The 26,089-nt window shown below is 44.2% G+C and overlaps 4 protein-coding genes across 9 annotated transcripts in view; 3 read left to right on the top strand and 1 right to left on the bottom strand.

The window, feature by feature from the left end:
• Positions 1-549: 549 nt before the first annotated feature.
• On the top strand, positions 550-15,185 carry LOC109523481 (tigger transposable element-derived protein 1-like). The gene is made up of 2 exons (XM_019882661.1): positions 550-560; positions 12,259-15,185. Exon 2 carries the CDS (start codon positions 13,279-13,281, stop codon positions 15,103-15,105), a length of 1,827 nt encoding a protein of 608 aa, XP_019738220.1. The 5' UTR covers positions 550-560; positions 12,259-13,278; the 3' UTR covers positions 15,106-15,185.
• Positions 951-11,117, bottom strand: trdn (triadin). 3 transcript variants are annotated; one of them, XM_019882657.1, is made up of 16 exons: positions 11,004-11,117; positions 7,428-7,643; positions 6,063-6,188; positions 5,962-5,988; positions 4,990-5,016; positions 3,390-4,619; positions 3,210-3,323; positions 2,759-2,827; positions 2,580-2,621; positions 2,143-2,211; positions 2,026-2,061; positions 1,840-1,899; positions 1,578-1,631; positions 1,437-1,484; positions 1,099-1,360; positions 951-1,028 (listed from the first exon to the last, which is right to left on the bottom strand). In XM_019882657.1, exons 1-15 carry the CDS (start codon positions 11,017-11,019, stop codon positions 1,176-1,178), a joined length of 2,319 nt encoding a protein of 772 aa, XP_019738216.1. In that variant the 5' UTR covers positions 11,020-11,117; the 3' UTR covers positions 951-1,028; positions 1,099-1,175. The 3 variants fall into 3 exon arrangements, with proteins under 3 accessions (XP_019738216.1, XP_019738215.1, XP_019738217.1); XM_019882656.1 differs by lacking the exon at positions 11,004-11,117 and adding an exon at positions 8,567-8,776; XM_019882658.1 differs by lacking the exons at positions 951-1,028; positions 1,099-1,360; positions 1,437-1,484; ... (3 more) ...; positions 2,143-2,211; positions 11,004-11,117 and adding an exon at positions 8,567-8,776 and having other exon boundaries at positions 3,186-3,323.
• A 1,582-nt stretch (positions 15,186-16,767) lies between the features above and the next one.
• znf512 (zinc finger protein 512) lies at positions 16,768-21,632 on the top strand. The gene is made up of 12 exons (XM_019882662.1): positions 16,768-17,324; positions 17,907-17,961; positions 18,074-18,417; positions 18,489-18,581; positions 18,722-18,846; positions 18,963-19,049; positions 19,116-19,214; positions 19,306-19,668; positions 19,886-19,987; positions 20,332-20,394; positions 20,477-20,575; positions 20,921-21,632. Exons 2-12 carry the CDS (start codon positions 17,933-17,935, stop codon positions 21,299-21,301), a joined length of 1,785 nt encoding a protein of 594 aa, XP_019738221.1. The 5' UTR covers positions 16,768-17,324; positions 17,907-17,932; the 3' UTR covers positions 21,302-21,632.
• A 463-nt stretch (positions 21,633-22,095) lies between these two features.
• The window catches only part of gtf3c2 (general transcription factor IIIC, polypeptide 2, beta), a 10,495-nt gene continuing 6,501 nt past the window's right edge, over positions 22,096-26,089 (top strand). For 2 of the 4 annotated variants that reach the window (XM_019882655.1, XM_019882652.1), the window contains exons 1-9: positions 22,096-22,532; positions 23,220-23,315; positions 23,488-23,956; positions 24,220-24,344; positions 24,438-24,607; positions 24,801-24,874; positions 24,948-25,025; positions 25,126-25,224; positions 25,652-25,879. In XM_019882655.1, the coding sequence (XP_019738214.1) occupies positions 23,270-23,315; positions 23,488-23,956; positions 24,220-24,344; positions 24,438-24,607; positions 24,801-24,874; positions 24,948-25,025; positions 25,126-25,224; positions 25,652-25,879 (1,289 nt within the window). In that variant the 5' untranslated portion in view covers positions 22,096-22,532; positions 23,220-23,269. Of the gene's footprint in view, positions 22,533-22,590; positions 23,024-23,219; positions 23,316-23,487; positions 23,957-24,219; positions 24,345-24,437; positions 24,608-24,800; positions 24,875-24,947; positions 25,026-25,125; positions 25,225-25,651; positions 25,880-26,089 lie in introns of those variants that run through there. The other 2 variants (XM_019882653.1, XM_019882654.1) reach the window with 2 other exon arrangements.

The following is a 26,089-nucleotide window of genomic DNA, read 5'->3' as shown; positions in this document are numbered from 1 at the left end:
GGGGATTTGCAGCACTCTTGCTTTGCGCTTTTACAGCTGAATGGAAAGAAAAAGACAAAAAAAAAACAATACGATCGTTAAACACCCACTTTTAATTCATAAATACCCTTTTTACATGACTGTAAGAATTTTTTTCTCCTACCTGACTGAAGCACAGTCTTTAAGACCACCTCATACCCTGCTCTATCCTTCCCTTGTTACCACTGGTGTACCCCAGGGCTCTGCCCCTGAGCCTCTTCTGTTCCTCATTTAACATCTTTCCATTGTCAATATTTTCCGCATATTTTCTTTGCGAATTGTGAACAAACCTAACACCTGCTACCTTTTTCCCTCTCCTTAATTGACAGAACAGTCTCATTTCACTCTCAAAAAAAAGTATTGCCAGGCTGACATTGCAAATGAGAATCTGTTTTCAGTTGCCTTATGTGGGTAAATAAAGGTTAAAAAAAAACTCATAACCCGCTCAGCATACTTTCACCCCTGTAACATCAACTGCCTCCGTCCTTCACCCACACTCGACACTTTCGCTATTCTTGTCCACAGCCTCCTTGTTGAAGGCCGTCAGTGGATTAAAATTAAATGTCATACCTCAGAAGGCTAGGCTATAATATTCTACTGCTGTCTTACTTTTGGAGGTAACTTTTCCAACGATGGGAACACCGAAGGATCATCTTTAATTACCCACCTGTCTTTGCAGACCCAGCTTTGGTTTTGTCTTTTTTGAGCCCGCCATCATCTGCAATAGACAACAAGCAGTGGAAGTTGGTTAGACATGCACCGAATTAAGTGGCCGCAAAACCTCTCAGCCAATGTCAAAGTGGTGATGGACCTTTGTCATCTTCAGTCCTCGTTATCTTTTTCTTCTTGGCTTCTGGAATAAATAAACATGATAATTGGAACATGAAAATCAGAATTAAAACAAGAAGAGGCAAGTGAGAAGAGTGTCAGACCTTTCTTTGCAGATGATACCATCACATCTTCTTCGTCAACCTCGGATTCAGCTTTTGCTTCCAGTTCTGCTTTCTCTTCTTGATGGAAACATTTGACATGTGACATTCCCCAGGGTCTTTAAATTAAATTGCTCGTACCCTGACTTACCTTTCTTGACTTCGGGCTGAGTGGGCGGTGCTTGTTCTGTGGTTTTAGATCTGACGGTTTCCACCAGCTGGACCGGTTCAGCTGGTTGGACTGGTTCTGCTTGCTGTACCGGTCTGGACTGGTTCGGGTGGCGCCTGCATGGCAGGTGGCACGAGCTGAGCATAGTGCTGGTAGTGGGGGTAGAGTGGCGGCATCATCGGGTGCGCATGGTAAAGCGGCGGCGAGTGGATGGGATGAGCGGTCAGAACCGGAGCAGCAGAACCTGGAAAATAAAAATAAAGAGCTCAAGTCGCGTTAGTAGTGTGCCGTAAAGGGAACTGGAAGTCAAGGGGGGTTACCTGAGCCGGTCGGAGGCGGGTACGGGGTGTCGGTCATGATCTGATGAACTGTGAGACAAAATATTTGGAGGGGAAGGGAACATAGATCCACTCCTGTAGCGTAGATCCGGTTGTGAGAATTTCAGTTGTTGCAACACTTACCATACCAGCCGGGCGGGGAGGGACAGTAGACCGGTGCCGGTCTGCAAGCACCAACTGGACGCAACAGAACCACCAAATGAATAATTATACCGTGTGGAGAAATAGCTCGACAATTAGCCTAGCATAACATAGCATCAGCCGCTCTAGTTGAAAGCTTTTTAAAAAGACGGGGTCTCTATGTTCAAATAGATATCATCGTTATAGTACTGTACTTGTATATAATGTACATTATGTACTATTATTGTATGAAGTGCCAAGGTACCGTCTTGCACTGGTTCGGGCACTTGTGCTGGTTTTGGGCTCTCCTTCTCAGCAGGTGCTTCTAATGAACACATAGGAACATCAACAGGTTCATTTTTTTCTACACCTAATTTACGATCTACGGCATCGTTTGTCATTGAGACAGTTTAAATCCGATCTTCTTAAACCCGATCTACGATTGGTTTACCTCTTTTGAGCTTTTTGCTCTTTTCTTCTTTCTTGGCTTTTTCAGGACAAAGAACAAATGGAATCAGACCAGAAACAGCACATCGAAAGCTGTCCTCTGCGTATCATCTCCACATACTTTTGAGAAGAGTCGGAATCCTCCTGATCCGTCTCATTTTGGGCTCCAGGCTGGCAATCCTGGGAAGAGCTGCGAAGCAAACCCGCGCATGATTGACACGTCATCAACATCGAAACAACAAGCTGCGAAGTCACACGTAAGTTACATTCTGCTATAGATAGTCGAAATCACTTGTCATATTGACTGTTCTTGACCCCGGAGGACGACGTAGATTCAGTTCAACTCAATTCAAATGAATTAAAAGGCACAGCAATAAAAATTTTCATTATTCAGAATAATACCTCCCCAAAAAAAAACAAATACAGTAATATTCAGAGTTTTAAAAAAACAAATAAAACAAAAGCAAATAAAATAAAATAAAAATTATTCCCCCATAAAAAATACTGTAATATTCAGAATTAAAAAAATAAAATAAAAGCAAAAAAAAAAATAATTACCTGTTCTTTTTGGTTTTTCTGTGATCTTCACTGGTTTCGATTCTTGACATGGAAAAAAAGCAGAACAACACGGTTGCATCATCATCATCATCATCATTATCATTCCACGTCAACTTGTGGTTCTCAGTTAGCCCCCAAAAGTGGGCAAAGGACTCATTTTGGGTGACTCGTGGACCAACCTTTCTTCTTGGCACTTGTCACGCCAGACACTCGCGTCTTCGCTGAGCTTGTGCAGGGACACGGTGGAACTACAGCAGAGGAGAAATAAGTCACACTCTTAAAACTACTGGGTGAAAAGTAACCGATGTGGAATTAAATAGCTAACCCAGCACTGGGTCCAAAAAGGACTGAGCCAATGCTGGGTTATTTATACCTGGTATGTTGGGTTAAGTCTTAACAAAGGTTAAAAACGACCCAGTTAGAGCTACCAGTGGAGGTGTGGTAAGAAATGACGCTAACTGTCACACCGACAATCCGTTGTGCCAAGAATAATAAAGCCAACCTTGGGTAAAAGTAACCCAATGTCCTCAAAATCCACCCAATGAGTGGGTCAGAAAGACAAGCCAGCCATTTTTCGAGTCTATATGCCAATTCAAGGTATCATACTTGTCGCCACGTCTCCTCACTGACCTGCAGGCGCTTTAGCTTCTGCCTTTGTCACCTTCTCCTCTTCGTCATCATCCTTCTCCTCTTCTTCTGCTTTGTGGGGGCTGAGCTCCTCCACAGCCACGTGCGGAACGGCGACTGGAAGGTAAATAGATGGGGAGATAAATAGATATAGATGGAGCGGAACGCGAATGTCAACTATACCTGACAGTGAGTTATCTTCAACCTCCTCATCGTCGTCTTCCTCATCGTCATCCTGATGAGGCTCTGATGCGCTGTCATCTTCGAGCTCATCTTCCTCACCAAAGGTCATTGGGGGTAATGCGGCATCCTCATCGTCCTCGTCGTCTTCATCCAAGGTAGGCAGTGCAATTCCTTCAGCTTCCTGCTCCTCGTCATCTGTGACATCATCGGGTTTGTGGTCGTCGAAGCCCTCCGATTGGCCGAAATCAAGGCGGCCGAGGTCTTCGTCCTGGATTGCTTCCTCATTGTCGTCGTCGTCACCGGTGACACGGTCGGGTTTGTGGTCACCGGTGCGCTCTGATTCATCTTCATCGGCGACAGAAGCAAGGTGGTCATCTTCGTCTTCCTCACTGGAAGGAAACAAAGGATCTGAGGAGTCAGCCAAGGCCTCGTCTTCATCATCCTTTTCGATATCTTCATCGCTGTCCTCCTCCTCCCCCTCCTTAACTTCATCGGCCGTGCCTTCTCTTTCGTCATCCTCTGTGGTGTCATCATCTTCATCAATATCAGGTGTTGTGGCCTCATCCGCTTCATCTTCATCCTCGGCAGCCAATGCCTCCTCCTCCTCTTCGTCATCTTCATCAGTCTCAGGTGTGGCGGCCTCATCTTCATCCTGAGCAGCCATCGCCTCCCCCTCTTCATCTTCAGGTTCGGAGGCTTCATCTTCAGCGGTAGCAGTGACTTCCTGCTCCTCTTCCTCCTCTTCTTCTTCTTGCTTCCTCTCTACAGTGGCTTTAGCTCCCTCCCACTTCTCTTCCTCCCCCACCTTCTCTTCAGCAGGAGCCACCGTCTTCTCGTCATCGTCCACTTCATCTGCAGCCGCTTCATCTCTATCCTCTTCCTCCTCCTCCTGATTGGCATCACCTCCTTCACCGACTGCATCTTCCTCCTCTTCCTCCTCTTCTTCTTCCTTCACCTCGTCTTCAGCTGATTCAGTTCCCTCCTCCTCATCATCATCAACTCCTTCATCCACCACATCCTCCTCCTCCTCCTCCTCATCTTCCGCATCAGCTGCCTCTTCTTCCTCCTCATAATCATCCTCCTCCTCCTCCTCATCTTCCCCGTCAGATGTCTCTTCCTGCTTCTCATCATCCTCCTCCTCCTCATACCCCTCATCCTCCTCTTCCTCTTCTTCATCCTCCTGGACCACTTCAACCACTGGCCGTGACTTCTTCGCTTGCATCTTGGTGACTTCGACAACCATGGAGACATTTGGCAGAAATTTAAGGCAAAATCCAATTTCCGATTGTAATCGATTTTTCATGTCAAAAGCAAATGACATTATTGAAAAAAATCACTTTTGTTTTTCCTCCCTTTTAGATTTGCTTTATTTCTCCTGATAGCAAACAGGCTTTTTCCAGATTTTTTTTTAGATACTTAAATAATGCAAATCCTTTTTTTTTTTTGTTCCTCATTAAGACTTAATTATTGCTCATTTAAGCAGCACACATTTTTGGGGAAACACTTTAAAGAAAAATCATGCTGACAAATGAGAACATTGTTCGGGCTTAGCTTTCTTTTTCCTAAAAAGCTCAAAAACGAAGCGAGCGTACGCACGCACCTTTACGTCGGGATGGTAGGAACTCCCCTGGAACACAAAAAGAAGACCAAAAAAATGAGCACACAGATTCAGTCTGAGCGCACTGCACCACGTTAGCGGGTTAGCGGTTAGCGACAAGCCATAAGAAGAAAGCCATAGTGTGTTTTAGGTCTGTCGAGCACAATTGTTGGTATTGTTACTGGGCCGAAAGAGGAGGTATATGGACCCTTCACAGTTAATGACACGATCACAGAACAGTTAGCACTTCGAATTTAGCACCAAATACCTTTTCTCCTCTTAAGATTCACCTCCACTCGCTCCTCCTCCTCCACCTCCTCCAACCACGTTGTCGCTTTGAGACGGTTCATAGGTACATATGTCATGACGCTATCATGCATAACATTAACAACTGGAGGTCATATGGCCGTAAATTGAAATGTGCACATCAGTGAGGAGACAGTTTGATCGACAGAAGCCACTTTCAAAGAAAATCTTCCAGAGCAGGAAACTTCAATTGGTCACTAAAGTCGATTAATCAACCAGCCCCGTCCACAACTGTGCTTTTCCGTAGTTTATAATGCTGCGCAGGAGTGTTGTTTTTGGCAGCCATTTTAGATTTTGTCTTACTCTTTTGGGCAAAAAATGCTCATTAGTTTTAGTCGCATTTTAGTCATTCCTATTTGTGATAGGTTTAGGCCACAAAAACGCAAAAAGGTTTTAGTCTTTCGTTTCGTCCGGTCTCGTCTCATGAACAACTCACATGGGTCTCGTCATATTTTAGTCATCAAAGAGCCACGTTCAGCCCGTCGTCGTCTCGTTAACGTCATGAAAAAAAAAGGAGCGTTCACAAAATAATTTCATAATCGTTGACGAAAACAACACTGCTGCGCGGTCTAACGGTGAGGCCAAAGCGTAGCCAGCAACCACAGTGATGTCATCTTTAGTTTGCTTTGTAACTAGCAGATCGTGTTTGCGTGAAATATTCACGCTCACCTTTTTTCCTCACAGCATAGAGATTTCCTAAAGAAGAAGGAAAAGCATCAGTAAAATGGAGACAGACAAGGGCAGTGCTCACTCTCCATCAAAAATATTACCATCATCTTCCTCGGGGGCAACCAGGCTGGCGGCAAACTTCAACATGGCGTGGAACGTGTTAGTGGCTCTATCCACCACATCGTTTACAGCCTTGGTCGGGTCCGAGCCAATCCTGCCGAGGCCTCCTGCAAGGAAATGTGGTAAGCATTTGATTGACAGGCTCGAGGGCTTTCTACTTTTTTAGTCAACGTCCCTTTCAACCGCATGGAAAAATAACCAAGCTATATGTCGAGTGTATTCCCGTTGACATACATCCAAAAAAAACCACAAGAGGCCAGGTTTGACGTGCTTTTTAGTCAACGTCCCTTTCAACCGCATGGAAAAATGACCAAGCTATATGTCGAGGGTATTCCCGTTGACATACATCCAAAAAAAACACAAGAGGCCAGGTTTGATGTGCATTCATTTCATTTGAATGCATCCAGAAATACTACCATACTCACTCGTCACTTTATTAGGTACACTGTTGAATGCGATCCGATACAAAAAAAAAAAGCCGCTGGCTTTATTTAGCTACACAAGAGAGTCAAAATATCACAAGCCACCATCCTTACCATTGGACAATGCAAGTGTACTTTATAAAATGGCCAGCACGTATAATCCCGCCCCCTTGCTTCCATTTCGGACCGCATTCCCGCAACAAAATGCCAAACTGATAAATAAAATAAAGATGCTACTGGAAAAAAAAAGCTGTGTTCAGAGGAGCTTGATTTGTCTTTTTGTGCCTATTCAAGCTCACCCGAAGTTCAAATATGAGCTTTTTGTCACATTTGAACTCTCAAGAACCACTACTGCATACCTCAAAGGCTTTCGACACAAATGAAAGCTACTCAAGGAGGTTAGTGGAAGGGGGGGGGCGGTGGGGGGGATCTGCAGGAAGAAGGGGTTAGTCACTGTGAAGGTCATCTTGCCTCGACGCTCCGAGTCCTTTAAAACCTTCCTGACGCCGGGACCTGCTTACAAGGAAGTACAAGAAGGAGAAAAGAGCTGTTCTAGTAGCTTTGTCTTCATGCTCGTGAATAGAAAACAGAAAGTGAAAGTAGCCCTGACACACAAACGCAAATTAATTAGATCAAATTGATGAATCTCGCCCAACCATAGAAAAGAGAAGACGACACGCAGGAAGTCACATTGTATTAAAAACAAGAAGCACCCAATGTCACATTGGCTACAAAATCTTCTATTTAAACCTCTGAGAAAGGAATTGACTGCTGCTCGGCTATTGCTAACACGCCAGCGAGTAACACAAAGTCATTGTGCGGCATTTGAACCAAAAAGTTTTCAAAAACTCCCCGTGTAATGGCAGAGAAATCACAAGTTTAGTTTTGAAAACACACAAAATGATAAACTTAATCAGGAGTCACCTGAGATGGTTTTGTAGTCAGCCAAGTCGAACATGATGACGAAAACGCACGACCAAGTGACCACGAGTGCCGTCACGAGGATCCATGCCAGCGGAGAGCTGAACGTTGAGTAAACGTCATCGGCGAAAGTCCGCTTGGATCCGCCGGCGGACGGCGAGCCGGCGTCGCCGTTCTTGTCGTCGATGACCATCGTGGTGGTGCTGGCGGAAGACCTCACTGAGGAGAAACATCCAAGGTAAGCACGTGTTCGTCGACACTCCTCAGTTGTTGTCTGGACAGACTCGACACACAGTTTTACGTTTTGGATTCAACGGGAATCAATATTAGGAAGCCTAGTCAAAAAGAAAATTGCAGAACTCTGCAGCAATATTCTTGCTATACACAACTGTCATTTCAGATATCAACGTCGTTGCAGCTAGAAAAAATGGTGGCACTTCTGCTGTTCACATGAATGGAAGTTTGTCCTCACACATCTCAACAATTCATTTTCTGATATCCTCCTTCGGAATTACGGATATCAGCAACGAAAATGGAGATGGCGCTAATTCCATTTTGCGATATCTACAGTTTGATGTGGACTAATCATAACTGCAGTTCAAGATACCTTGAAATCACTGAACTTATAAATATCTATGTGCCTTCTAATAGTCAAAATTGCTCCAGGAAAAAGAAATGAGAAAACGAGCCTCATTTGTTTTTTTTTTGTTTTTTCTAGCCCATCAATGAAGCTTACGCGTTGGCTAGTTAGCTTGTCATGCTAACAAGCAGTCATTCTTTTATTCTGGCTTCTTACTCTCAATTCAAAAATGGCAGTTGAAATCTCAATGTCTGTTTACTTCTAATGTATATGACATGTTTACATATCTGTCTAAAACTAATGAACCATCTATCACACTTCATTTGTAGACAACTCCTGTACCTTATTAGCATGTCATGCAAATGCCCATGCAGCTCTATGTTTTACATTGTCAAATGTCTTTACGCCTATAATGTACAATATTGACCTCATATTTAATCTCTTTGTGCTCATAACGACACAATATTTAATGTCTATAGATGTAGAATTGAACACATTTAGTTGAATCAGTGTGAAAGGCAAGAGCAGCAAGATAGAGGGAGCAAGGGGGGGGCTAACAAACCGACAGCGAGGCTGTTAGCCGATCTCTCCCGCCACCTGTCGACTCGGCTCAGCTCGCGTTGGCACAACCATCGCTGACTCACAAGGCTTAGCGGCACTCGACATAACACACACAACACAGTACAGAACACAGACACACACTTGTAAGAGGCCTTGTTACTTTTTACTCTACTTTGATGTGAAGGACGCCACATGAAACCATCCTGGAGCTTTAAGCATTATCCTTTGACACTTTTGGGAGTCCCAATTTTGCGGTCATGTTCGCTGGTCGGTACAAACGTTCAACAGGAAGTAGGAATAAGTTGCCAATGTTCAAGTCATGAGTACGTCGCAAATGTTCAACTTCAAGTTTCAAGCAATTCCCAAAGTTACCGTGGTATAAAGTAAGCAAGTCAATTTGAGTCCCCACTAAATTTACGGGCAAGTCGAATCAAATCATTGCTTGGGTGAAGAAAGTGGTACGTTGAATATACAATCTTGCCCATAGTGTATTATTAGTAGTAGTAACATAAATGTATGTATGTATGCAGTCGTACATTAGTATGTGTTATTTTGTTTTTATTTTTGATCTTTACAAACAGCACATTGGAGTGATGTTTTTTTTTTCCACGAATAACAGTAAAATTGGCCCACATTTATGCTTGCAAAGGTTGAATGAACAACTGAGAATATGAAATAAAATGTATGTATCCTCATATCATACAAAAAACACAGTTTTTTTTGGTCTGTTTTCCTAACTGTCTAAAGTTCAGTGCCTTTATTTGCTTTAGTTCACAGGCAGATCCGCCACATCAAATATGGTGGCACCGCCGACGTATCGCAACAACCTACTCAAGGTATGTGGACGTCTTTGGTAACGTGTTTGCGATTGTAGCTTTTTGGAAAGAAAAACAAATAATTGTTTTTTTGCCTCGACATAAATGCATATTGAAAAAAATGTGACTTCTGATTTTTAACCCAGCAAGCAGTGTACACCACAAACACAGTTAGTTTTTAAAGTCATCATAAATGTAGTAGTTGGTATGAATATTTAATGATATGTACAAATGTACTAATCTGTAGGCATTCCTAAAACTGTTCAGTCATCACAGCTGTATACAAGTCAGTATAAGAAGTTTTAATATTATCGACTTTTTTTTACACTTGTATGTCTTGAAAGTTGACCCAGGAACAGCTTTTTTTTTTTTTTTTTTTTTTTTTTGTCTCCTCCCCCAAAGTTGCCCTAATTTACAAAGTGTCTCCGGACCTTTTAAAAAGCGTTCGCCCCTCCAACCTTTGAACCTGACCGTGAATCATTCTTTGTCCTTCCGTGGTGTGATTATTCATCCATGCTGGAGGTGTCCTTTTAAGGCCAGCAGCTATTTTCATTCTTCTCTGCTTCCCTGACTTGTCTCATCCCCTCACAAGTCGACAAAACCGCAACATTTCCTTATTAACTCGGCCCCATAATTGTCTTCGGTGTAATGTGCATGCCGGGCCACTAGTTGGCAAACTTGCCTGGACTGAGCTGCTGTCAGCGTGGAAGAGTATGGATTTGGAAATGTTGCAAATATGATACCATCATTGCCAATCAGTGAAAAGTTCAGCATAGCTGTGCAATTAAAAACGATAGGTGATGTCTATGTCACTTTGTAATTTGGGAAAAACGTATTTGTTTATACTTATTTCTAGTTTCTTGCTATTTTACTCTGCCTACTGCAGCCAGGTGGGCATTGCAAATGTAAATCTGTTCTCAATCTATTACCTCGAGAAATAAAAGTACACAAAAGGAAAATAAATAAGATATGTTTGAATAAAAATCAAAAACACCACCAAGACAGACACATCAGACATAAATAAAAATAAGACGCCGCCAAAGACCCACAAAGGCATCGCATCACCGTCAATGGCAGAACACAAGACATGATCGAAGACACTGTCTGTGACATAGGTGGAGACCCTCAAAGACACCATTACACACATAAAGGGACAAAGGTATATCAGTGACACACCAAAGAAAAAATTGACGACCTACGATGAGCCATCAAAGACGACATCCAAGGCGTAATCAATGACACCGCCAAATGGCAATCAATGAAAAGTTCGTGTGTGCTGAAAAATCATCAAAAACACGATCAGAGCAACCATATCACAATCAAAGATCCCATGAGAGATCTCATCAAATGAAATTATTGAACGGCGCCACAATGAACAATCAGACACAATCAAATAATACATCATAGTCACCATCAAAGACAATCAATTACACCATCAATGCCAATCAATAAAAAGTGTCCAGTGTTAATGTGCCATGCACTAGCATGGCAACATTACGAATAGATGATACATGATAGCAGCATATTTTTAGCTACGTCCATGCTAACTACCCTTCACGCAGACACACACACACATACAAGCAGCCCATCCTGTCACACAAACGCGTTGCACTAACTTTTTACCTTCTGCTTCAGTCATTGCTGTGCATTCAAAGTGTCGGCGGCAGATTCCGTTGCCATGAAAACGAGTTGGATCCTACTTGGGCGTTAATCCTAAAATTATTTGAAGAAAGGAAAAAAAATAATCGAAAAGCACTTTGAATTCTTCCAAAAGCTGTTCCGGCTAGCTCAGAGTCCAATGGGGGGGACACAGACGGAGGAAACTAAGTTGAGGGTGCTCGGAGTGCGAGGCTGACTGCAAGCCCTCCCTCCGGCCCGACAGATTTAGATCGGGGTGAGACAGACGTCACCTCGCCCTCCCCAGCTGCCGTTACAATTCGACGTGGCGTGAGTCCGGTTTTGAACCCGATTTTCATTCACATGCGCATTCGATTCCGGTTTGTTTGGTGAAACGTTCCAAAGCGCACCGGCGCGCATTCATGTCATGGTTGTGTGGCGGCTGTGTTATTCTGAGAGCGGCTGATATTCGCCTTTTTAGGCCAGAAGCGTGACCTTAACCCCCCCACCCCTACCCCTCGCCAGTTCACTCATACCACACACCCAACCACACCGTTCCCCCACCCCCTTCCGCAGCTCAGTGCAGAGTTGTCAACACGCGCACTTATATAGATGTATCGACACATGCCGAGTAACACACAATCCTGCTGATTATCCCTCCTGTTCACATTCTAGTACGTTTTCAATTAATGTGCAGTTGTCACTCGACCAATAGTATTCGAGGACTACCGTGAAGAGAATATGTCTTCACACCCCTGTTCAAATGTCCGCTTTTTTTTTTTTTGTGAGGAATGAGACCACAATAAATCACCTCAAAATTTTCTCCACCATTAATCTGACCTGTACAACTCAGTCAAAAATTAAATAAATGAATCCTGTCTTTTCGGGAGACGAAGTAATAACAAACAGAGAGAATGTGGTTGCAAAAGTGTCCACACCCTCATACTGGACTGTATAATGGGATGTGGCTGTACTCACAAATAACTCATCGCATTCAAAATCATGTTAAATGGGAGTCAGCACACACCTGTCATTATTTGAAGTGCCCCTAGATAAACCCTAATTTAAGTTCAGATGTTCTAGTCAGCTTTTGCTGGCGTTTTTGTTTTCCGCCAAACCCCTGGAGGTTTTGCGCTAACTCTGACTGGTGGTTGTCATTTTTCGTAATTCCTTTCAGCTTGACAAAGGCCCCAGTTTCAGCTCAAGAAAAATAGCCTCAAAGCATGATGGTGGCACCACCTCTGATTATACAGAAATAAAGTTCAGCTGTTCAAGGAGGCTTTTCCAGATTTTTTTTCGAGCAGAATCCTGACTCCTGTATCGACCTATTCTAAATTCCCTGCTTATTGACAAATATCCCAGTTCCATCTGAATAAAAAAAAAATCAGCCTCAGAGCATGAAGCTGCCACCTCAATGCTGGTGATAGGCAATGTTGTGTTCTTTGAACAATGCCCAATGGTTCAACCTTGTATTTATTTCATTTTTTCACGTCTGTAGGAGTCTTTATAAAAAAATTAATAATGTTGATTTGGAATATAAAACAGAACGTGAAATAACAGGGGGAAGACTATACAAAAAAATGACAGAAAACCCTGACGATACACACTTTTTCCATCGGGTGGCGGTAATGTTCCTCAATTGCGTTTATTATGCGCTATCGGAGGAAGTAAGAGACAATGACGAAAAAAATAAGGCGATGCTGCAACGATGGAGACACTTTAGTCATTTGATCACGGAGACAAGTTATGCCTGGTTCAGCCGTACATGAATTGAACCTTTCTTGCTGCAGAAAATGAGATGGCGGGAGGCACTACAACAATGACTTTTGATACGTACTTGGGGGAACTCGGTGGCGTTATGAACGTAAGTTAAACTAATTAGCCCGTTAAGTCATCACAGCATCGTTGTTAACTCAAAGCTATCTTGGAATTGCTTTTATTGTTGCGTTGACATGCTGTGTATTATGCATCGTGCTATATCGTCAGCGGCTAACAGGAGCTAACGCAAAACATCTGTTAACAAAATGCGGAGCTCTCAGCACAGTTAATTATGTTAATATTAGTCATTACTTTTCGAAAGCGTGTAATTAGTTATTTATTGATAATGTTAGGTTTTGTATTGTTTGTTTATGTCCAAGTGTTGACTGAGCACGGAGGCGTCCATCTTTATTTTCCGAAGAGCCAATCGTGAAGCTCTCGAAGCTGACGTCATTTCAACGCAGAAGTTGTGTAAAATAAGTTTTTTGGGGGGGGTGCTGGGGTGCGTAATCGTTCAATTGTGATGGATAGTTTGTTCAAAATGCCACCCCAGAAGAGTTCTGTTCATAATAAGCCAAAGCGAACAAACATAATGAGGACCATCGAATTAAAAAAAGAACTTATCGCCAAATTTGAAAGCGGCACACGGGTGTCCGACCTGGCTATTCAGTACAATATGGCCAAGTCCACCATATCCACCATTTTGAAAAAGAAAGAAGCAATCAAAGCTGCCGATGTGGCAAAAGGAGTTAAAACGCTTACAAGCAGGAGGCATTATCGAATGGAAGATGTGGAGAAGCTTCTGCTTCAGTGGGTCACAGAGAGGCAGGCAAGGGGTGAAAAAGTGTCCGAGCCAATTATTTGTGAGCGTGCGAGGCAGCTGTACAGCGACCTGACTCGCCACAGCCCCGGGGACAGCGCAGATGACTTCAAGGCGAGCAGGGGCTGGTTTGAAAACTTCAAAAAGAGAAGCGGGATCCGCTACGTGGTCAGAAAGAGGGAAACTATTCGCGCAGATAAAGAAGGTGCCAAGAAATTTGTTGAGGAATTTCAGTCATTTGTCGGGTGTGAAGGCTTTCTACCCCAGCAAGTGTTCAACTGTGATGAGACAGGACTCTTTTGGAAGAAAATGCCCAAGAGGACTTACATCACACGGGAAGAGAAGAGCCTCCGAGGACACAAGCCCATGAAAGACAGGCTGACTTTGCTGCTCTGTGCTAATGCTACCGGGGACTGCAAAGTCAAACCTCTCCTTGTGTACCACTCGGAAACCCCGAGAGCCTTTAAAAAGAACAATGTGCAGAAAAACAAGCTGAGCGTAATGTGGAGGGCCAATCCCAAAGTGCTTGTCACGCGACAGTTCTTCACCGAGTGGTTCCAGGAAGTGTTTGCTCCTAGCGTGGCGGAATACCTGACAGAGAAGAATCTTCCACTCAAGGCCCTTCTTGTCCTGGATGCTGCGCTGGTTCAGCCGACGGGGTTGGGAGAAGACTGGCGCAGCGAGCACGACTTCATCACGGTGAAGTTTTTGCCACCTAACACCACAGCTCTGCTCCAGCCCATGGACCAGCAGCTCATCTCCAACTTCAAGAAGCTCTACACCAAGGCGCTTTTCCAACGATGCTTTGAAGTGACCATGGAGACCAACCTTACTTTGAGAGAGTTTTGGAAGGACCACTTCAACATCCTCCACTGCTTGACCATCCTGGAGAAAGCCTGGGAGCAAGTCACCAGGAGGACGGTGCAGTTGTCCTGGAGGAAGCTGTGGCCTGCCTCCATGGTGCCCAGGTTCTTTGAAGGCTTTGAGCCGGATCCCACTCTGGAAACTGACGTGGTGGACGAGATCGTGTCACTGGGCAAGTTCATGGGCCTGGAGGTTGACAGCGACGACGTGGAGGAGCTGGTGGAAGAGCACACCCTGGTGCTCTCCAACAACCACCTACAGGACATTCAACAGCAAGGCGTTCCCGGGGACACATCTTCCGAGGAGGAAGACGCAAGCTGGAACGACAACATTCCCACGGCGGAAATCAAGGAGCTGCTGGGCTACTGGGCCAAGACGCAGAGTCTGGTGGCCAAGTGGCACCCGAGCGTCGCCGTGGTGAAGAGGAACATCGCCCTGTTCGACGGCAACGTGGTGGAGCACTTCCGAGCCATTCTGAAAAGTCGCAAGAGGCAAGCGGGTTTGGACAGCATCTTCTGCAAGGAAGAATCCAATTATGGGAGCGGCAGTAGTGTTAGTGAGCTTCAAGCTTCGATTAGCGGAGTTAAGAGAACAAGGAAGGACTATCCGCTGGAAGGCGACTTGGCTCAAGCCTTTACGGAAGAGGACGCACCTTCCATGGAGTGACACTTCCCCCTTCATCATCATCATCTTCATGTTTGTCACTTACATGACTGTTAAGAATATAATTATGTCTATCACAGAAATTCACTGTTAAGAATATAATTATGTCTATAACAGAAATTCACTTGTGATTTATTTTATTTATTTATTTTTTAATGGGAACAATATAAAGGTCAAAGAGCGTCCTGGAAGACATTGCTTTTGCCTTCCAAAGCGTCCACTGTGTGGACTATTGTATCTATCGGATAGCAGGACCTTCACAGACCCGACCAGTAGATTATCTAAGCACCCGGTCTGGCTACTCAGATTGACCAGGAGTCCTCCCAGACTGCTTTTGAAGGACATCCTAGTCTCAGGACCGAGGATATTGATTCTCCGGAGACGGACCAGAACGCTCCATTTAAAAGTACAGGAGCTTGAAACAGGAATGGGGACCAGGATCAGACTGAAAGTGATCCCTCTTCATGACCAGGCCAGACACGGAACTCTCGCAGAGGTCAAGATCTGGAGCAGAGACTGAAGAATTGTCTCGACACTTGGTAATTGTTTTAAATTCTTCATCACGTGCCGGCGGTTCTCAAAATGTACTCAAACCAAAAGAAAATAAAAAATCCTCAGCTCCCCCAAGTTTCACTATCGTGACCAAGAGTAGTTGTAATAGTAGGTCCGAAGGTTCGTTAAAAACAAGGCAAAGCTTTTCCTCCTAAAAAGTATATTCATCATTATTGTAGGCTGCTGCGACATTACGCATAGTTCGATGGAATTTAAAATACATTTTTGATCAACTCCCTTGATGTATTTGCAGACTTGGACTGGACCTGGCGAGGAATTCTGCTAACTTCCGGCAATCTTCCCCACTCAAGTATGTTTCACGTTTGTTTGTTTTTTTTTCCATACCGTTGCTCTGATTGGAATTATTCCCTCATTCCTTACTCCCTAATCACAACAGAGAGATTTTAAAAAATAGAAATTAGTGGACTAAATGTCCATATATAACATCCATGTACAGTATAGAGATTCAGGAGTGAAGACTGAGTGATTCGGAACACAGCAGCTGTCTTGGGAGTCATTTTGTAGGGAATTTTGGCTTATTCTCAGAACTCAGGACAACATTTTGTGTAAATCAACAAGGATATATATATATATTATTTTTTTCTGTGTGTGTTTTGCTTTGCAGAGTCGCTGACCCGGGACCTGTATCTCCTTCACCACCACTTCTCACATCATAGATGATAACAATTTTAACTGTTGGTTGTTATAATATGAACGGTGGTCCCCAACATTTTTTCAGGGTTCCAGACTGACTCTAAATGTTGACAATTTGCTTCTGGGATTTTAGACAGCGCTTGTACATTTTTCATCTACTCACACCTGTGCGACCAGTACATTTGCTGTTTTTTTTTTTTTCTTTTACTGTTTTTTATAATTTTTGGTATGAACAAAGTTCAATTCCACTTTGCAGCCAATTCATCAGTAATATTGTGAATATCATTGATGTGAATATTTAATATTGTGCACCCCTAAATTTCAGGAAAAAAAATAATCTGGAACCCTGCACTTAACGTCCATGACACCAGGCTCCATCCACCCTGTTTGGTTGCTGAGCAACCAATGCCAAATAAGGACACAGGGCCCCTTGGCCACGAAAAACAAGGGAAATGTAAAAGGGCCTTTCCTGTATTTATCATGGAGAAAAAAAGAATGTAATTATATTTATGGTTGATTACAATATACATTCAACAGTCATCAATACGATTTTTTTTCCCCCCTGGCATTAAATTGTTCTATATCGAGTGCAGTGTTCTCTGCATATTATAAATATTACTCGCCAAGTAATCTTGTTCTGTTTATCTATTAAGACTGAATTCAATTTACCGTAATATATTAAATAAAGGCTCTGGCAAATCGCGTGTTTACTTGTCGTTGAAACGATAGTACTGACAATTCCTACAGTTCGCGAAGGCGGCGGCAGATGCAGCGAGAGGGCGTTCCTCCGCCGTGCAAGAAAACGCGCCGCGGAATGAAACACTCGCGTCTTTTCCGAGTTCATCTTCGACCTTGTCGGAATCGGAACCCTCCACCCCCTGCACGTTGATCGCCTGCCTCTCACGGGCCAGGTGGCCACCGCGGTTCGGCGGCGGGCTGCAGAAAGCCGGACGCCGCCGCTGGGCTGCTTTGACGTCCTTCCCTTCGAAAACAACAACCATGGCAGATTGTTTAAAGTAAGCGGGTCACACGTTGCTTGTCGTCCCCAGTCAGTCTTTTATTTGTAGTTGTTCCTCTCTTCAGGTTTACGTTCATAATGTACGTTTTGAATCTCCTGAGTGTCGTCTTATCACAACATGCATGCACACAAACGCAACACATGATTTGTCCCAATGTGTAAACGCATGCATTCAACATTTGCATCCAATGTGCAATGTAATTTATGGATGACCCCTGTCACTCAATCTCTTGGCTCAGTTTTCACCCGAAGGTCTGATGGACTAGACAAAAGTATTTGGATGCATCCGAATTGATCGTCTTGTATGTAAGGACAATTGCTTCAAAGTTTGTGTGGAAAAATTTTGTTGGAACGAACATTAGTGTCCCCAGTGAATAAACAAGATCCATGAAAGTTCCTGCAAGGTGAAATACATCTCGCCGGGTCATCTCGGGGCTTTTCTCCCCACTCTGACAACGAGGCACTCTAAAGTGGCCGCGCCGCTGCGACTGTGTTTTCCCCTACTGAAAAGTCTTCTTTAACATCTGGTGCAGTTAAATATCGTCAGCAAAATTTTTGAAGGTTTATTGTCTTATTTTAGAGCGATATGATCATCAAGAAGCTTTTATGATGAAGAGAGGTGACACCAGGAGAAGGTAAGACATCCATCTGAATCTGACTCTTGAATTTTGAGGCATTTACATCATCAGTGTGATTTTTTTTGTTTTTGTTTTTTTGTAACGAAGTAATGATGGACTTTTGTATCAGGTATGAGAACCTTCAGAATGTCTCCATAAGTCATCCAAACATTAGCTGCTCTGGTCAGGCCAAGGCTCCCAGACTTCCTCCCAGGCTCTTGCTGAAGGACATGTGGCCTCACAGCAGAGGAACCTCCCAGCTTCAGGACCGAAACGTCCACTCCTGGACTACAGATGGAGACCCAGCTCGGGAGCATCTCTGGACCGACGCCGCGGTACACCCAAGTCAGCAAGACATGTGGACAGTCACATCAAGCAGGGACTTCACCCGAGGGCAGGCTCAGGCCAGTGGGGCTCCCTATTCAGAACCAGTCCAGACTTGGAACCGCAGCACAAATCTCTTCTCCAAACCTGGTAATTGTTCTGAACTATTCATATTCCTCTTTATAGACTGCTCATTTTGATTGGCTTATAAAATGGTCCAGGCGCCGGAGCAGCAATTATTGGTGGTGTCCAAAACAATTCCTCCAAGCCACTGGGAGTCTCCAGCAAGAAGGAGCCTCCCAGCTATCCTCCAGGTAGGACTGGCTGATATGGCATGAATACATTCACTAGCGTTTAGAATTGTCTGAATAGTATCCAAACTTTGATTCCTAGTGACGAATATATTTGTCAAGTATGTTTTTCCAACCAGTAGCCATTGGCATTTTTAACACAGGCAGCCAGGAGGAACGTTGGCAACTCCAGATTTTCGCCAGAGGCCGAGCCAATTGTCCCAAATGTAAAAGCGTGAGCAGGAAGACGGTGGAAGGTCTCAAGAAGCACGTGGACAACTGCAGAGTGGTCAGCACCTCTCCACTTTTAATATTCGTGTTTTGACAATAAAATGTCGGCCTGCTGTGATTGGATAATTTCCTGCAGCACACTCACAGATGATTGTTCACTGATGTGACTTTCAGCAAGCGTTTACGTGCCAACACTGCGGGAAGCAGCTCAAGTCTTCCACGGGGATGAAGTATCACGTCATGGCCGACCACGGCAACCCGGTAAGTGTAAGCGGTCGACGGCAGGCCATTTGGAAATGTTGCGGGTTTTTTTTGCCCGCTCACCAGCCGTCAGCGGAAGACACCCGGGACCTGGACGAGTGCTCCATCAAAGACAAACTAAGGAAAATCCTGAAGCAGTTGGGGAAAGTCAAGTGCCCCAAAGAGGTCAAATTGGATTTTCTTCATTAGTCGTGGAATTCTCAGTTGCTTTTATTGACACACTCGACAATCTTCTCTCCTTCTGCATGTTTTCCAGGGCTGCACGTCGACGTTTAGCAGCATCATGGGATACATGTACCACATGAAGAAGTGCGGCAAGGAGCAGGCGGAACTGGACAAGCTGCTTCTCCGTTGTTCGCACTGCGGGAAAACATACAAGTCCAAAGCCGGCCTGGAGTACCACCTCAAGTCCGAGCACATGCCCGTGAGTCCGGCGCAGCAAGATCGAGCGGCAGAGGTCCAGAACCAAGCTGAGGCAGAGAGAACGGCCATTGGTAGAGTTCAACGGGCTTCGGCGCTGCTGGCCAACTTTCACATGGCGGAGATGTCCAACAAGGAGCCATTCAAAGATTGGCCCAAGAGGACCTTTCAATCCGACCTGGTGCCCGATGACAAAAAGGCAAGAGGCTTTCAACCAAGTACAGTTAGTCTCTTCAAAGTAAACAAAAAAGATATCTCTCGTAAATTTAACACACTGCTGAGAATAGAGTTGTTGGCTGTTACGTTTTAAGACCAGTTTTAAATGATATTGAAGTTTTTTGAGAATCGAATTTGTGGTTTAATGTATTCGGGGTTTTAACTATTGTTGTCATTCATAAGAAATATTTGGCTTTTAGTTGAAATACTCTCGACCCGGCCTGCCCGCCTTCAGCCAGGAGCTGCTGAGGAAGTGGAAGAATGAAGTGAAGTTGCACAGGAAGATCAACTGTCCCAACAAGGTCACATTTGCCTTTATTCTGAAATTGTGGAGCGTTTCCTGCCTTTGTTGCTAAAGTTTCTTCTAACAGCCACTTGTCGTGTCTCAGGACCTTCGCCCAAGCTAGCTTCCACGTCACGGGCAGAAAAATGTGACCTCATAATTTGTCAGAATTAAGAAGCGCTCGCTTGCATTTGTATTTATTTATTAGTGCATACTGACATCTTGATTTCACATTCGTTGTGTGGAGAGGCAGCCCGGACATGCAACTATGTGTACAAAAACAATGAAAACGTCACTTTTCCAGAATACTGCATGTCCCTTTCAATGCAACCTCTCGGTTTGTTATTGTCTCGTGCGTTTCAGGGTTGCGGGTGCACGTACACCAGCGTATCTGGCCTCAAGGCTCACCTGGGGCTGTGCGAAAGGGTGCGTCATCTCCTCCACATGGCAGCTGCACGTCACCTTATCAGATTCAAGTGTTAGAATCATGCGTGCCATTCCCTTGCAGGGCCACTTTGAGGCGGGAAAGTACCGTTGTTTGATCTGCGGCAAAGAGTTTCACTCGGAGAGCGGGGTGAAATATCACATCAACGCCACGCATTCGCAGGTTAATTTCACTTTCGAAAACATCCCTTGACATCATTGATGTTCAAGTGTGACTTTCTTGATCAGGAGTTTAAAATGACTTAACAATTATCAATGCTATTTGTTCACTAGCTTAATGCTACAGGACAATTTGCATTGTCTCGTAGCATTAAGCTAGCTGAAAACAAACTTGTGTGGGTGTTTTCAATACACGTTTTCTACATCCCAAAAAAATGTTAATTTATTTTTGGGGGATGTTTGGTTTCACACAATTGGCTTCAGAACTGGGTGAAATAATCTCTCAGAATTCCCACACTCCCAAACTCACATTCATCCCATGGTCAGGTTTGATGGTTTTGTGCTTCAGGAATGGTTTGTGACCAACAAAAAGGCTTCCATGAAGTTGAAAAAACGGCCCAGAGAGACGGTCCACCAGGCAAAGCAGGATGTCATGGACCACCGCCATCATCATCAGCCTCACTACCAGATGCAGCACCACCTCACGCTTCGTTGCACCCCTGTGGAGCGTCCAGGCGGGCCCGCGTGGCTGGCCGATGACGAGCAGGCCCCCATTGAGATGGAGGACGCCGACAAGATGGCGGAGGGGAACCGAAGGGAGCACGAGGAGAGACGGAAGGACGGCTCGGAGCAATGTGGCCGACCCGGACCGATGCATCGGTGGAAGCCGAGATGCTCGGATGGGATGGGGTTCCACGCGGAGGCATCCGAAAGACAAAAACTGGTTTAAAAATTTTCAGGTGAGCTGCAGTAAGAAAGGTGAGAGATTGTTACACGTACAAGTGTAGTTAACATATTTTTTCTGTGCGTATCACATTGTTCCAGTGAAACTTGTGTTATCACAGTAGGTGTGCCTGACTTAATTGGTTACCGTAAAATAGTGATTACATTTTAAACATGAAATGGCAATCTGCAAATTAGCATCACCCATCTCTCAAGGTGTCGAGGGAAAAAATGTTAACTCGTTGAGATGGGACAAGCACTTTGAGTATGATGAGAATTTAATAAAATCTTGCATTCATGCAGCCAGTTCAAATAAAAATGATGATGGTTGCATTCTATGAAGTGTCTGGGGAGTTCTACACATGACATTTTGATTTGACTTGGAAGGTTTTTACTTTTTTCTAGCACATCAGGTTTTTGAGAGTTTCATGTTTTGTTTTTAAGTATGGCCCATAAAGGCTTGCATAGTGTGTGTTTTGCCATGTGATGCCATTTGTAGTTTAGATGTTTCAAAAAAAAAATCCACCTGAATGCTGAATCTTAATTGTAAATATTACTAAATGTATTGCTATATTACCTATGGGATTATCATTACAGAAACCTGATGTGCTAGAGAAATAATGAGGTCAGATACGGAATCAGTCCAAAAAAATTAAGATCGAAACGTAAACTCATTGAAAATGTAAAAATTGTTGACCAATGTTATCAATGAATAAGAAAGTCTGATTTTACTTTTTTTTGTTGCTTGCTCCCACTTCATTTATACTTTTTGGCTGGATGAAATGAAGTAACTGACGCTGAGTACATGGACCATAAAATGGATAATAATAAGGTGCTCTTGGAAAAGTTTGAGGACGCTGAACCAAATACCGAAATGTTGCGTCTCCCATTTGGCGCATGCGTGTTTGTAGCGCCACCCGATTAAAGGGTGCAGTTCTCCTTTGCGTCGACAGGGGGAGACGTGAGCCCCCTTCCAGTAAACATGGCGGACTGAAGGGAGCTGAATGCGAGTTACAATCAAAACAAGTGCCGACAATGCTTATTTTCGGTGGAATCTTGACATTTGTCGCAGTGCTACAGGATATGCGGTTATTGTTAAAATATTTCACATTTTAACCGCGTTGCTCAGATTTCCGAGTGGGGGACTCGAACCCGCATGTTCAGATCGTCGCATCGTGGATCCGGACGCGGAAAGTCAGCCTTCGCCACCCCAAAAGGGCGGCCGGGGCTACCACCAGGTGAGCCTTAAACAATAACTGTATTCGCCGGATTTTGAAATGCTTGTCAAGTGGCATTGTTTATTGACACGTACAGCATTTTAAATCAGGACATTGTCGGCGGCCCGGGAAGTTAGCATTAGCCGTGAGGTGCTAACCCCGCTTGCGTGACAGGGCATGCCTGACGGATAGAGTAAATAATAAAGTAAAATACAGAGGTTAGTTCTTATTATAGTTAAATTTTTTTTTCATGGAACCATTCCGAGGAAGGTTGAAAATGCCAAATTGTCAGATAGATGAATGGTATTTGGTTTGCGAATCTGAACGCATGCCCATGGGATATTATTTTGACCTCACTCATACATTTTAAGATATATTATTACTTAGCTTACCTACCCGGTACTTTGTACAATAAAGTGCAGAAACCTTGGTTGGTGTAACTCTATTTTCCCAAAAAGTTTGCCTCAAACTAGTGCAGACCTGTATCCCCTTCTCAGCGGCCACAACATTAGGTACAATACACTGGTATAATCCAGTTAACGTAAATACAAGTATTGTTTTCAAAAGTGGGACCTGCATTGGAGCTTTTTAGGTCCTCATCATGGTGGACAAATGATAAGGATGTCTGCCTCATAATTCTGAGGTGCCGGGTTTGTAACCCAGCCTTCCTACGTTTGTGTGTGTTTTACTGGCTTGTTTTCAAAACAGCTGCACAGCTGACATGAGAAGACATACATGACGGAACGTCTGAGAAGATAATGGTAAAGGAAACTGTGCCGGAGGATGTTGCTAACCCTGAGCAAGGTTTGAATATTCAGACACAATTTGCCGTTTTTAATTCTTCCTTTTCAGAAGAGTAAGATAGTTAAAGATTAACTCCAGACACACAGCTTTCTGTATCCAAACATTAAAAAGTGAATTTCCTATGTGTCCCCTTGAAAAATAAAATGGAGTGATGACATCGCTCACCTCACAGGCCAAAAGACACCATCAAAGGCCGCCTATGATTTAACGCCCAGCTCCAGAGGTCGGCTACGCAAAAAGAACTCCAGATATCTTGACTATGACACCAGCGAAACAAATGAGGAACCAAAGGATGAAGAACTGCTGGCGAGGAAACCCCGGGCTGTGGCCACGGTGGCGAAGCCACCCGGGAAGACTCCTGGCAGGAAAGTAGGACGGCCAAGAAAGGTTCCGTTGGCGAGTGCAGACGTCTGCACGTCACCTCACGTGGCTAACGGGAACCTCTTGGCCCATACGAATGTTTCCCCCTCGCCCATCACCGAAGAGTCTTTGGAGAATGGGACGCCGAAACCAAAGAGGAAATACGTGAAGAAGCAAATCGTGAATGCAGAGCTTCTCGCACCCAGTGAGAACATTAAAGAAGAAGAAGAACCTGAGGAGTTGCAACCAGGAGGACGCCCAAAGAGGACCGCTGCTAAAATGTGAGTCATGGCTCTGACAGTGTAATAGCTTGTGGTGGCGAAATGAAGCTTTCTTGAAGTACTGAAGCTTTCCAGCCAGTTGGTTTGCATCTGGTTCAAAGATTCTTAGCGCTTTGTTTGCTCTGTGGTCAAGAAGACCAAACAGTAAATATACAGAATGAAATAATCTTGAATGAACCAATGATCTCCATCTGCACGAAAAAAAAAACAATCTGGGCCTTGCTTGATGCCAATCTGTGCTTCTCATGACAAAAACATTTTAGGGCAATGAAGTTCCTTCACACGATGGTGAAAGAAGAGTTCACCGAAGATTCCAACGTGACCAGTGACGTCATCTCCAAACCAGCGCCGGAAACTACAGAGGAAAGAAAGTCTCAAAGGAAAAAAGGTACGGTGAGAAAATACCACGTGTTATGGACATTTTTTTTTTTTTTTTTTTTTTTTTTTTTTTATAACCAAACGTATTTTGATGCCCCACTAGGCCGCAAAGGCCGCAAGAGAAAATATTCGGATAGCAACGCTTCAGAAGACGAGGACTTTGTTCCGAACGTTGCGGAAGCCGAGGCGGAGGAGGAGGACGAATATGAGGAAGAAGATGAAGGTGAAGAAGAGGCCACCGTCAATTATCGGGATGAAAAATACAGTGGCAGCGTAAGTACCTTTTTTTTGTCTACCTCTTTGTAGCCCTTTGAACAGGAAGTGACCATATTTGGTCAATGACAAAATGTTCACCATATGTCTGAATTCTGTGCTTTTGCGTGACGCTGTTTAGAGTTGATCAAAAGTTCTTTTTTTTCTTTTTGGGGGGTTCTGGGACTAACTTAATAATATATTTCTCCTCCAGGCCGCTCGAATCCTGAAAATACCCGCCCTCATGATCAGTGCGATTTTGGAAACCGTCAACAGTCACAAGAAATTGTAAGTCTTGATTGTCTCATCTTTATGATCCCCTTATTACGCCTAAAAAAGTTATTTTTGTTTTGTTTTGTAGCTGTGATGAGCAACTCAGCAGCTGGGTTTTTCCAGAGTGGCTGCCTTCCTCTCGTGTCTGGCATCGAGTGCCCTCCAGGTGCTTCCCTTCACCGTCTGACAGCAGCCGTATTGTTTCGTTTTTTTTCCCCCTCACAATTTGCAAAAGTAACGTCATGTTGCCGTGTGTTTTCCTGCAGTGAACTGGAGTCCTATCTACCTCATGAGTGTGTCTCGGCTGCTTTCAAAGTGTCCCGGGACGGTTGTGACGAGGAGGCGCCGCTACAGAGACTCAACAGGTACGATGTGTCCATGCAACTGCGTACTTGCGATAATCTACAAATGACACCATTGATAAATTACCTCATCAAATGCAACCAGTGGGCTACATCTTTGCTTGTTAGAAAATAATACACACTCATTACACTTCTTATTTGAAGTCATTTCAACGTGCCACATTTGCTAATGTGCTACTCATTCAGCGTTCAGTCAGCTGTTTGGCCACACTGGATATTATATCTAAGCCCGGGGTGCCTTTCAGCTTGTCCTGACTGTCAGCCATGTAAGCAAAATGTTTCCACATCTCACTCTGTGCCCCCACCCCCTTTTTTTTAATTTTTTTTTTTTAACGGCTTCCGGACGTGCGCAAACACACCTATCCCTGATTTCCATACAGGATAACCACCGCTGATTAACTATATCACATTTTCTGGGCGTTTTGTGCAGGTTTGAGTCGTCACCCGCCCACCTGGAGTGCTGGGACATGCATTTGTATACCGGCGGGCCGGTGTGGGCTATGGAGTGGTGCCCGACGCCCGATAATGTGGTAGCCTCGCAGTACCTGGCCTTGGCCTGCCACAAGGACATGGAGGACCAGCATTACTCTCACAAAACCTATCCTGGAACAGCGTTAGTGCAACTGTGGGATGTGGGCACGCTGGAATACAACACCAGGTCTGGGTTTGGATTGATTTTCATCAAGCTACTTTGAACTTTTGATTTTTAGAGTTTCCTCAAGCTGCTATGAACTTTATTTATTTGTTGTATTGTGTGGCCATAGTTAATTATTTTATATATATGTTAATTTTTTAATGTGGCCACTATTTTAACCCCCCCCCCCCCCCAAAAAAACAAAAAAATTCACTTTTTTTCTGCACACCCCGC

This window comes from Hippocampus comes, unplaced genomic scaffold, assembly GCF_001891065.2.
Source record: "Hippocampus comes isolate QL1 unplaced genomic scaffold, H_comes_QL1_v1.1 scaffold5, whole genome shotgun sequence".
Lineage (NCBI taxonomy): Eukaryota > Metazoa > Chordata > Actinopteri > Syngnathiformes > Syngnathidae > Hippocampus > Hippocampus comes.
This window is presented reverse-complemented; position numbering and strand designations above follow the sequence as displayed.

Excerpts from the sequence above, each read along its gene's own strand:
- trdn (XM_019882656.1), bottom strand. The coding sequence starts at position 8,759 with ATGTGGCGTCCTTCACATCAAAGTAGAGTAAAAAGTAACAAGGCCTCT. Across the intron at positions 5,017-5,961 it reads CTATGCTGTGAGGAAAAAAG|GGGAGTTCCTACCATCCCGA; the intron begins GTGAGCGTGAAT and ends TTTGTGTTCCAG. Across the intron at positions 3,324-3,389 it reads TGAAGATAACTCACTGTCAG|TCGCCGTTCCGCACGTGGCT; the intron begins GTATAGTTGACA and ends TTTACCTTCCAG.
- LOC109523481 (XM_019882661.1), top strand. The coding sequence starts at position 13,279 with ATGGATAGTTTGTTCAAAATGCCACCCCAGAAGAGTTCTGTTCATAAT.
- znf512 (XM_019882662.1), top strand. The coding sequence starts at position 17,933 with ATGATGAAGAGAGGTGACACCAGGAGAAG. Across the intron at positions 18,418-18,488 it reads AAATCTCTTCTCCAAACCTG|GCGCCGGAGCAGCAATTATT; the intron begins GTAATTGTTCTG and ends AAAATGGTCCAG. Across the intron at positions 19,050-19,115 it reads TGGCCGACCACGGCAACCCG|CCGTCAGCGGAAGACACCCG; the intron begins GTAAGTGTAAGC and ends CCCGCTCACCAG.